Source organism: Glycine max, chromosome 8, assembly GCF_000004515.6.
Source record: "Glycine max cultivar Williams 82 chromosome 8, Glycine_max_v4.0, whole genome shotgun sequence".
In the NCBI taxonomy this organism is placed as follows: domain Eukaryota; kingdom Viridiplantae; phylum Streptophyta; class Magnoliopsida; order Fabales; family Fabaceae; genus Glycine; species Glycine max.
The window spans coordinates 2,152,636-2,164,864 of record NC_038244.2 but is presented as its reverse complement, the minus strand read 5'-3'; the positions used below and the strand labels follow the sequence as shown (position 1 = coordinate 2,164,864).

The 12,229-nt window shown below is 29.5% G+C and overlaps 1 protein-coding gene across 4 annotated transcripts; it reads right to left on the bottom strand.

The window, feature by feature from the left end:
• Window positions 1–757: 757 nt before the first annotated feature.
• On the bottom strand, window positions 758–7,183 carry LOC100794151 (lupeol synthase). Of its 4 annotated transcripts, XM_003530427.5 has the most exons (18): window positions 6,765–7,183; window positions 5,656–5,841; window positions 4,799–4,888; window positions 4,436–4,633; window positions 4,218–4,302; window positions 3,945–4,111; window positions 3,453–3,641; window positions 3,250–3,363; window positions 3,011–3,130; window positions 2,772–2,894; window positions 2,502–2,600; window positions 2,353–2,409; window positions 2,205–2,251; window positions 1,973–2,116; window positions 1,710–1,887; window positions 1,523–1,603; window positions 1,197–1,280; window positions 758–1,121 (listed from the first exon to the last, which is right to left on the bottom strand). In XM_003530427.5, the coding sequence occupies exons 1-18, from the start codon at window positions 6,957–6,959 to the stop codon at window positions 987–989; spliced, it is 2,292 nt and encodes a 763-aa protein (XP_003530475.1). In that variant the 5' UTR covers window positions 6,960–7,183; the 3' UTR covers window positions 758–986. The 4 variants fall into 4 exon arrangements, with proteins under 4 accessions (XP_003530475.1, XP_025985287.1, XP_040873845.1 ...); XM_026129502.2 differs by lacking the exons at window positions 5,656–5,841; window positions 6,765–7,183 and adding an exon at window positions 4,972–5,001; XM_041017911.1 differs by lacking the exons at window positions 5,656–5,841; window positions 6,765–7,183 and adding an exon at window positions 4,943–4,974 and having other exon boundaries at window positions 4,799–4,866.
• Between the last annotated feature and the right edge of the window lie 5,046 nt (window positions 7,184–12,229).

Below are 12,229 nucleotides of genomic sequence, written 5' to 3'. Positions count from 1 at the left end.
CTCCTTTCTTGCTTCTCAATCCATCCACGGTTCCAAACCCTACGGCAGCACAAGTCCAACAGTCCTCGGTCATTCAAGAGAAATTAAAATGCAGCATTACTAACATAATTATCTATAAGACTTCAATCTGAAACTCTATTAACAAATTTAAGTTTATTAATTTCTATTTGAACTAATCACATGTTGATACATAATTGTTCTTATATAAATATAGTTTATAATTAAAAAATTATTTTCAATTCCAAAACTTTATTTCCAACGTGAACACACTTATTTGATGCATGTTTGGTTTTATATTTCATAAATGATTGAGTGCAAAATTAATTTTAGATAAATTTTTACATGTTTAATTTTACGTCAAAAAAGAATTTAAAATTGATTTTGAGTCCATAATTATTTCTGAGTTAGATAAAAAAGTTTATATCAATTTTTACTTTTAACTTATTTTAAAAACAAGATATTTAAACATAAATTATATTACTTTAAGATTAATTTTAACCAAAATCAATTTGATTTAGAATTAATTTTACTAACACCGGACCAATCTATTTTACCTATACCCAGGACTTGGTACGGTAGTGTCCAACCTTGCTTTTGTTTGTCTCAGTCTACCCTCTGATATAGAAAAATGATTTATTTTAATGTATATTTATTATTTTAAAATTAATCTATAAATGAATTATTATCTTGTTAAAAAATAAATAGAAAAACACAAAATAATGAAATAACATATGAGTCGTGAGACTAATGAGAGACATTTAAAGTTTTTGAATAGTTTCACCATTAAAGTTTTTAAATATAATGTAACATGAGATAAGACCTATAAAAAATGATAAGAACTAAAGTGAACAAGCATCATGGCAGATACCCTTGCAACATGTGCTGTGTTTACAAGGGCGAAGGGTGGCTCCGCAAAAATTGCACTGCGCTTAGTTGCTAAGTATAATAATGGGTGCATTGAGGCAACAAAATGAGTTGGATTGGAGTTAGGTGGAGCTAAGTATTTGACTTTTATGCGTAAAGACACGGCGACGATACTCTCCCAGAGCCCATATGAGAAAAATGTTTCGATATGAAGAATAGTTCAGCGTACAATTCCTCATGAATACTCCAGTGATCTCCTGTAGAGTGTAGATTATAAATTGATGAGAAAAACATATATGTGCTCGCTTTATTTGACATCACATGAGAGTTACCTGTTGTGGAAAGTCTCCATCTTCCATTTGAGAATTTATTAATAACCTTATTCCACGCTCTACGGGTGTTGGATCTATCTCAACCTTTTTGTCAGAAAAAAATAATCATTTTTAGCACAATAACATACTACATCTGTGTGGAAACCTTGTTCTATCCTTTGATCAATCTAATACTTCATATCATTTTGTTATGAAAGATAAATTTGTTGATTTTTATAATAACTACTCTAACAATCATCACATATTATTTCTGATTGATAAAGTGAATGACAATTAAACTCATACAATATAAGTACTAAAATACTTGAAGATTTTTGTTTACTAACCTGCCCTGCATCAATGAGGGACATCAAAGCCCATGAAGTTTGAACTAAGTTTGCCCTGTTGCCTTTTAGATTTGTGTAAACCTGTTTGGCAAAGAAAGCATCCGATATATTTGTGTAGATAGAAATTTATTAACACTGACCTCTTTTTTCAGAGTCTAGTGTGCTATTCAAGCAATAATATATATACCTTGTTTTGGCTTGACAAGTAACTCTCACCCCATCCTCCATTAGGAAGCTGCTTTGACAACAAAAATTTGCAAGCTTTACGCAAGGCAGGACTATTACGGTAGTTTTTTCCACAGTCTGTTAACCCTTTTACAGAAAACAATGTACCATAGGTATAGCAAATTCCCCAACAGCCAAACCTGAAAAGTGTTAGGTTTTTTAAAACAAAAGTTGAACCAATCATTTGCTAAATATACAAATACCAATAAGAGAAAAAGTAAATACCATGATCCATCAGGATTTTGTGTTTTTTCAATGTAACGGATTGCTTTAGAAATACAGAGATCGACTTCCTTTCTTCTGTGTTTTGGATATAACTTTCTAAACAAAGCCAGGCCCTGCAATGCCGATGATGTGCACTCCACATACCTATTTCAAAACATTGCACACTGTAAGTAACGAGAATTGGCGAATCTAGTGCAACAACGATACGTTTAATTTGGCAGTGTTATCTTACTCCATCTCAATGAGAGTGTCTTTGAAGATTTCCGTTGGATTGAACTTCTGCACCAGCAGACACGAGTTATCACTTGTCTCTTAATTAAAACAATGTTGTGAAGTATAATATTTCGTTTCACCAATTGAAAAAAACCATATTTTCTTACCTCTAACCAACGGTACGCTCTTTGAGGCTCCCAAGCAGGGAAGCCGCCATTGCCGCTCTGTAGTTGAACCAAATATGTTAAAAGTGTGTTACAGACTCAAAGTTGCTGTTAGAAATTGCATGCAACATTCTAATTAGAGAAAACCATACCTGAAGAGATAAAATCACATCAACAGCATCATAGAACCTCTCATCTTCCATTTTCTCGCCTATTAGGTCAGGAGACATTTGTGACAATAGAAGTGCAGCCTGTATTTGCAGTATGTCAAATTCTGATCAGTGTTGATAATTAAAATAAGTGCATTTCTCTTATGGATTTTAAAAAATAAATAAAACTATTCTTTTAAAATAAGAAATTGTTTTTTCTAAAATAAGCTGAACTAAGCATGCTCTAAATTAACGAGTAGAATATGCATGAACCTTTAATCCTTCTGCTGTGCAGTCAGAGACTTGCCAACCCTGATCCTGCATTGAGAATGTCCATGCTCCTTTGGATATGTGTCGATGCATTGCTTTGAAATTACCTGATGGATTTTCAAGCACCTTCAATAAAAAAAAAAAAAAAAAAAAATTGGCATTAACTCTCTCATCATGGTTCTGATTCTTAGCTTCTTAGGATTCTTCACGTCTTAGTATGCAATATGCATATTAAGTCTAACCTGGGAAGCCTTGACAAAGTGGTGTGCTTTACGAAGTGTAGGTCCATACTCTTCACTCAAATCACATGATATTATTGCTTGTATAGCTAATGTAGCATCCCACAGTTGAGAACCCAAACTCTGCAATTTTTTAGTGAAGTAACTTAAGTGCATTTTCCTATCTGTTATTTTGTGACAAGCAGTAACTTTTCCAATTTTTAGATTTTGATAAATAATATAAAGGTGATAGTTATACTAACCTGGATTTTCAATCCATCTTCTGCAAGCCAAAAGTAATCAGGGATTCTGGCTAAATGAAGCTTGTATGCCTCTGAGTTTGGATCTTCGACCCAACGTGCAATCAAACACAACACCTGACATGTGTGACTAACTCCATTTAGAAATCAACCTCTAAATAGTAATAATACTGTTATTTAATGGTTAAGCTTGTTATTATGTTTACCTTCTCTACACTACCAATACAAAGGTATCCACTGTTCTCGTCCTCATAACGAATATGATCAATTGCGACTTCTAGTGCCTTCTCTCTCAGCATGGAAAAGGGCCAGCAATTCAGAAGAGGCTCTGCCACGTGATGAAGAGATGCCCATAACATATCTTGAATCAGAGGATGTGGGTAATAGAGATCCTCCTGAAATTGCATATTGACTAAGTTCAATAAATACGAACATCAAATAGTTGCCTTCCCTTAACAAGTCAAAAAAAATTATCCAAAGTATTATTCAGGTGAAAAGCTTAAATACAATTTCTTTTACTCTCTGATTAGAATTGAAGTATCATCTTGATAATTCATGTAAGGTATGCATTGAAGATTACTATTGACTACCAAGATAAAACTGTAATTCTAATGAAAGAAAACTAAAAATATCCAAAAAACTGCATCTAAATTTTGTCCAAATAAAAATTGCAGATATTTTGAAGTGGGAAATAAAACCTTGGCAACTGTGCTTCGGGCGTTATTCCAATCGATTTGATCATAAGGCTGGTTGTACATTTCTTCTCTTAGAGATATGATTAACCCGGTAATTGGACCCACAAATCTCTTCCCAAATAAGTATGACATGGGCATGTAAACTAAGCGACAGTAGCATAACATTTTCCCTGTACAATATATTATTTGGCAAATGACGTTATTATATTATATTCTATGTACAAGCATATAGTTGCTTGATTTAATTATGATTAATTAGGTGGTAAGGTAGTAAACCTGGATGAATGGGGGCGTACTTGGGCAAAAGCCATATCTCTGGTGGAAGTGGGTTGCAGCCTGACCACTCATAAACTCCAAGTACCTGTACAAAGCAACATAATATGTATATTGCATGCGTGTTTATTGCTTAATAGTTAATATGGTCTACACTTGTATATATTGTAGCGTTTACCACTACAAGTTAATTACAAATGATATAGTATTTATTTAGTTACCGTGACCCAGAACTTTCCCCAGGATGGAATAGCTTCCAAACCACCGTGGTCGAGGATCCATTTTCTGCCTCTAGCCATTGCCCTGTCTTCACCATCTTCAGGCCCTTCTCCAAGAATTCTCAAGGCAATGTAGCTCAACGCTGACCCAAACATTGTGCTGTGACTCTCTATATGCAATCCCCAACCTCCATCTTCGTTCTGTCTCATCATGCAATGCAACAACCAATAGACTCATAGGTTATTCAGTTGGAACTAAATTAAAATTTCATGCATAAATCTTACTTTTAGTTGCCGGAGCCTGAGCTAATGTTATTTTCATTCTTGTATGCATTACATTACTTAAGAAACAAGATAAAAATATACCTGATGATTATACAAATAACGAATAATTTCCTTCTGGTGTTCTGGTCCTAAAACATCATTTAGGGACCCTGTAATATAGAGTGCCATTACCTGCATACATGGTAATATCAATATCAGAATATACGATGTGTATAGAGGGCATACCTTCAGAAAAGCAAGCTTCTATTGACTACCAAAATTACGAGTTTAATAATCTTCAGGTTCAAATACGTGGTACTATAATTCCGCTAGTTATCAAACTCATTAAATAATATAGCAATATAATATTGAACTAACTAGGGTGGAAAATTTTCTTACTATAAAATTGCGTTAAACTTTAACTCTAAACTAACAAGTATATAAATAAACTAACGAGTATATATATTATGGTGTCAATATTTTTAATTTTAAGTAAAATTTAAAAGGTATAAATAAAAATAAAAATGTTTAAATTTATAAATAGAACATGTTTCACACTATATAAAAAATAAAACAATTAATTTGAGCATTTTAAAAAAATTACTTTTCAACAGTAAAGCCACATGTTGAAGAAAGAGATCATCACTTTTAAAACCAGACATTTATTTTATTATACAAAGGACAATAGAAATACAACACGAAGAAAAATCATTAAAGCAAACAATTGCTATATATTGTATGGTTATGCCTTGTGGGTGTGGTATCGTTCAAGTATTTAAGAGTGATTGATTATATGATAGATAACATCAATTAGAAAAAATACTTTTTTTTTCGTAAGCCAATTAGAAAAATACTTGACAACCTACAACTTAAGTGGTAGTATTCAGAAAAAGTAAAATAACATTAGTGCAAAGCCTTTCATGAAAGGGGAAAAAAATGCTGAAATTGAACATGCTCACCAAAGGTTGAAGGAAAAACAAAGGGCCAGCAGATTCTGCTGGCCAGTGGCCATCATGGGCTTGAATAGAGGAATAGAAATTGATAGCCTTTCTCATTGTAGTGATCAATGCTTCCTCCGTTACGTTTTCCGTGTCTTTCACGTTCACTCTTGCTAGAATGGGCCCACACGTGTTCTCCTTTGTGAGCTGACAGTCACCACATTTCAATTAATTATCAAACACCAGTCAACTTAGTTGGGACAAATAAAAAACATAAACAGACAATCCTCAACGATCACATTTAAAATTTGAGAATGGACTTCCATCGTAAGTTGAACAAACTTGTTGAATTGGAAAAGTATTATTATATAAGTTTACTTTTTGTTGTTGCTTTATATAAGTTTATTTGATACCATATATATATAATATATAATATATATATATATATATAATATATATATATATATATTTGTTATATGGGTTTATTATTTTTTCTAAACTTTTTAGATAAGCTTTTAACTCTTAAACTTTTTCTCGGTTACTACTTTTAATTTTTGTTGTTAAGTAACACAACTTAACTAATGATAAAAAAACAAATATTGATAGTTCAATAATATGTGAATAAGATATTAAAAATACAGTTTATCAAAAAATTTATACATGACCAGGTTATTAATATTGTTGTTACGCTCATTAGTTAACGGTGTTCGAAATAAAAATTAAGAATTTTGGCCGATCAATATCTAAATAATGAATTAAAAGCAAAAATCTAAAAAAAATTAAGGACAAAGACAAAAATAAATTACATATATATATATATATATATATATATATAATTCTGTATGAACAAATTTATTTTAAGAAAGTGAGTTATAAAATTGTTGTGATATGATTACTGAGGTATGTTGGTAAAATTTCAATATACAATTCTAAATTCAAATGTTTAAAACGAAGAAACAATAATCTGTTGCTTTTAATTGTAGAAATGCTGTTAAAGTCTCTACTACTATTTCATTGCATTAGTTTAGTGTACCATCCTACCTGCAGGTGTATTAGTTTGGTGTATCATCGAAACAAGCATTTAAAAGTCACATGACATGTATGATGTATTAGTTTGTGTAGCATCGTACCTGCATTCTCATGAGTAGGTCACCGCTTTGCTTAATGCAAAACCGGTTCTTTTTGTATTCCTCTCGTACCCTTTCAACTTGAGCACGTTCTTGTGGAGTTCCAGCATTAGGATCAAACTCCCAGTGTTGACGTCCAATGAAATTGTTCACAGAGATTAACCCATCTCCTCCTTCTGCTATCTTCAACTTCCACATACTACTGACCCAAAATTAAGAAGAATATGTATGTTTCAAACTTCCGACAGCTACAGACAGAAAAAAACTCGTCCAACGTGTTGATTTAAGTCTTTGATAACAAAGTGTATGGATGGATCTAACATTTATTAACACTTTCATATATATAAATACCGAACGAGGTTCACCATTCCTCGAGTTTGCGTCCACACCTAGTCAGATAAACAATGCTGGTGGTTGACTGTGCAAACTGTAGTTTAATCTATACCCACTATATTTAATATTTCATAGGACACACGACGTCTCTATAATAATTCAAGCATAATTTTAAAATTTTGTTTTCTAGAATTATCTTAAAATAATACTAGTTAACTAGTTTAATATATAATTCAGCGTGAGAAATTATTATAAATATTTTTATATTATTATAATTTTAAATATATTTTTTTAAAAAAATATTCTAATAATTTTAAGTGTAAATAGATTAAAATTGATCGTATAAAAATATTGAGGGCGGAAACTTATACATTAAAGTCACAAAAAATATATGTAAGTATTTTTTATAAAATTTAATACAATATGTAATAACAAATAAACGATGTTTAATCTTTACATTTAAATTAAAAAAATAAAATAAAATGAGAAATTAAATTTTTAAACTGAAAAAGGGAATGTATTTTTTTGAAATACTATAAAAAAAATGTATATGAACAACATAACATAAATATGTTCTTATAAAATAATTGATCTTTTTAGGATTTAGGTTTAAGTCCTAGCTTGGCCCATCACTCAACAAACATTCTGAAACTCATTTTAGGAGAAGTGTTGTTAGGTGCATCTAGTATTCTTTAAAAATGGTAAAATTACACCTGCTAATTTATCTTCCTATGAATTAAGTTAATTCGTATTAATTTTTTAAGATTTACGAATCAACTTAATTCATAAGAAATATTTTTATCTTTTCGTGATTAATGTTAGATGCACCACTGTTAATGCTAGGTGTACCTAGCCGCACTCTTTCCGGAAATGTCAATTGTACTTTTAATCGACCCACTATATGATCTATATTTCATAGGAACCCACCAGACGTCCTTGGGATAATATATTCAAGCACGATCTGGATAAGTATTATCAATTTAAGTCCTAGCTTGGCCCATCACTCAACAAACATTCTGAAACTCATTTTAGGAGAAGTGTTGTTAGGTGCATCTAGTATTCTTTAAAAATGGTAAAATTACACCTGCTAATTTATCTTCCTATGAATTAAGTTAATTCGTATTAATTTTTTAAGATTTACGAATCAACTTAATTCATAAGAAATATTTTTATCTTTTCGTGATTAATGTTAGATGCACCACTGTTAATGCTAGGTGTACCTAGCCGCACTCTTTCCGGAAATGTCAATTGTACTTTTAATCGACCCACTATATGATCTATATTTCATAGGAACCCACCAGACGTCCTTGGGATAATATATTCAAGCACGATCTGGATAAGTATTATCAAATTTCACACTTTCAAGAATTATTATAATAATATTTAATTAAACGATTAAAACGTGTCGATCAACAGTTTTAAAAAAAAACACTTTAAAGAATAATCTTAAATAATAAACGAATGAAACGTCTCCGCAATAATTCAATACTAGTTAACTACCTGTTAGTATCATAATTAAAAGTGGTCTCGATCCATGCCTAACCGTTAATTAGGTACCATGTCTAAATGCAAACGGTATATATGGTGCGGGACAGAGGCCAAAAATGAAGTAGACTCTTAACAAACCAAACACTTTCTTAAGGTGGGAGGTAGATTCAATTTTAGCAGAGGCAAGATTAAAATTAGAAATAAATGTTTGTCCTTGATCATCAGTTTGAGTGTTCCTAATTGATCGGGACTCATATATATATAACATAAGATGCATATATAAGACGTGTGCCTCCCTATTTTTTAAAATTTATTAAATTTATAAATAAAATCTTATATTTTTATATTTTATTTTATTTATATTTATATAATTAAACTCACTAAATTTATTTTTTATAATTTATACCCACTAACTTAGAGTATTGAATTCCCTACTGTGTGTGTCATTATTTATTTACTTTTTTTCTATAATGCATTCAGTATCCAGAAAGCCATTGCTGCTTGTGGAGGTACTCTGACAGAATTATATATTAAATGCTTCTATTATAATTTGGAGCCTTAATTGACATACAAATACAATACAACACGTTATATATCTTTGATAAGATGGACTCTTTTGTTGCTGTCCAAATCATACAGACGTACTGGACAGTTTGGTTGGTTCTCAGAGTTTGGCTCTTTTGGTTAGAGCGTTTGATTGTGGGAGAAGAAGAGATAAATAAGAGATTTTAAAAAAAAATAAACTTAGTATAAATCTCATAGTTTTTATTTATTTTAATTTAAAATTTTCATTTCAATTCTATTTCTTTACAGAACGGTATCTTTGGGATATATATTAATCACTGCTCTACTTCCCTTGTCCATACTCTTTGCGAAGTCAACCAATGTGCGGCTTATTTGACTAAAATGGGTCACGGTGCTACTGCCCAGTTAATGTTTTATTTCATCGTTCTCCCATATGTTAGATTTAATTTGTTGGTTCCAGCTGATGCTAGAGGCTGTTCTTTTATGTCTTTGATGGCGCTGTAATTTGACTTTCTTTTCCTTTGATAATAATATATAAAAAAAATACCATATGGTGTGATGAATTCGGTATCCAGGAGGAGGTATTTAATACCATTTATTTTTTAAAATTCAATAAATTTATAAATAAAATCTTATATTTTTATATTTTATTTTATTTATATTTATATAATTGAATTTACTGATTTTATTTTTTATAATTTACATCGATTAACTTAAGGTCTTGAATTCACCATTGATTATGTTTATCCATAGACCTGATTGGGTAGCCTTTCCTTTTGCACATAAAACAATTGATAAAATAAATATAAATTAAATAAAATTCTTTTGGTACATTATTTTTGAAGATTTTTTATTTTGATCCTTTATATTTTAAATTTTTTATTTTTGTATATTAAATTTTAAATTTTTTATTTTAATATTTTATATTTTTAAAAGTTTTACTTTAGTTCTTCATCATTTCTTTCATTTTTATATGTTAGTATTCTATTAATGTTTTAAAGTTTGAAATGTTTAATATTATTTTAGTTGTTATTATTTTAAATTAACTATTTTATTTGTATTTAATTATTTGTCAAAATTTAAAATATCAACGAAACATTAATGTTTTTAAATGAAATAAATGATCAAAATAATATTTTAAAATATAAATCATCAAAATGAATTTTTAAAATTTAGTGTACTAAAATAAAATTTTCAAAAATATAAAAAATTAAAGTGAAATTTTAAAAGATACCAATATAAAAAAATAAAACATAATAAACCAAAAATAATATTTAACCTAACTTTTGCTACCTTTTTTGTCAGCTGAACACACCACTACTAGTTGGCCCCTTTCTTTTTCTTCGGGGTTTTTTAACTTTGTGTTTGGAGAACGAGTTGACCACAATTTTCTTTTGACACCATTTACGCAGAAAACTTTGCATGAATTTAACGCGCTTAACTTGAATACGGAGTACATGATATTCTTCCTTTTTCTTTACCAATGTCTGCATCTAGATATACGTACAACAAACCACGACAATTCTCTTTCTACACTACTGTTTAAGTTGTTTGCATGAACCTGCTTGCGTTGGATTAAATGTGAATAGGTGTTTTGTTTCTTTCCATTGAGTTCAAACCTAAATTGATGCTTGACAGATAACTGTCGATCTGTACGTGACAAGGGATAGTTGGTGTAAGAGGAAAGGGAGTGCCGACATGGATCCCACGGGTGTGAAGAGAAAGTTAGTGGAACAGGAAAGGGAGTGCCTACACCAACATGCATGTGATTTTAATTAATAATGTATCTTTTCATCTTTGTATTAATGAATGGAACTTACAGTTTGCATGAAATAGGTCAAGTTTTCTCAGCTTTTTTTTTTTTTGGCTTGCTCTTGTTTATTGCAGCCAGAAGACTTTTAAGGGCCACTTTCGTGCTTTCACCTTACGGAAATGCGGAATGTATACCCATGGGATTGTGTGTTATTCCATCTGGTCCTTAATAATTTATTATAAGGTAATTTGAACATCACTCACACATATCAGTAAAAGTTAATTTAATTGATTTTATCGATTTTTTTTAGAGTTACCCCCTTTGTCTTACAATAAAATAAGTGTTTTTTAATAAATTATTTTACACAAATCAACAAAAACTAATAAATATTTTTTTCAGTCTCGATTATAAATATAAAAATACATATTCCACATTTATCAAGAAAACTAGTTAACTTTATTAAATTATGTCATTTTTAATTAAAAAATAAATATTTTTTCTAAAGTATTTTTCATTGAAAGTTGATATTAAACATAAAAAAAGTCTTTGACACCATCAAATGAATGGTATTTTGGAGATAATTTTATTAAATAGAACATAAATAATTAAAATTTGTTTATATTTGAGACAAAAAAATAAGAAACTTGTATTGTTTATATTTGAGACTAGAGAAAGTATATGAAAGAGGACACTGATTTTAAAAATTAATCTTAGTATTAATATTACGTTAAAAAACTAAAATACTTCTTCCGATCTCAAATATAAAAAAATTAATTTATATCAATTAAAAAAGTTAGTTAATCAAATTTAATTACATTAATTCTAATTAAAAAATAATTTTTTTCAACTTATCCTTCATTGGAACTTGATATAAAAATGAGTCATTAAAATTAAAATTTCAATTACATGAAAGACATTTTAGAGATAATAACATTAAATGATCTAAATTTTGGGATAAACTTTTTTTTTTCAAATAGATACTTATTTTGGGGGGAGAAAGTACTAATGTATCAATTATGACCTTATTAATAATGACCAGCCTATTACTCCCTCCAAACTTAAATATAAATAAATTTAACTACCAACACATGGATTAAGGAATCCAATTAATAACATTTAATTCAAAAAAAAAATTTAAAATACCCTTCATATAGTACTTGCTAAGAATAAATGATTCACGGGAAATAAAATTTTATTAAATGAAGAACATAATAAGAATACTATCATTAAATAAGATAAAAATTAATTAATATTTGCTTATATTTAGATTTTTTTTTTGCTTATATTTAGATTTGGAATAGTATGTGTTATGTAAAAACATTAAAGTTCAAGAATATTATACACTACTATTAATAAAAAAAAAAAGTAC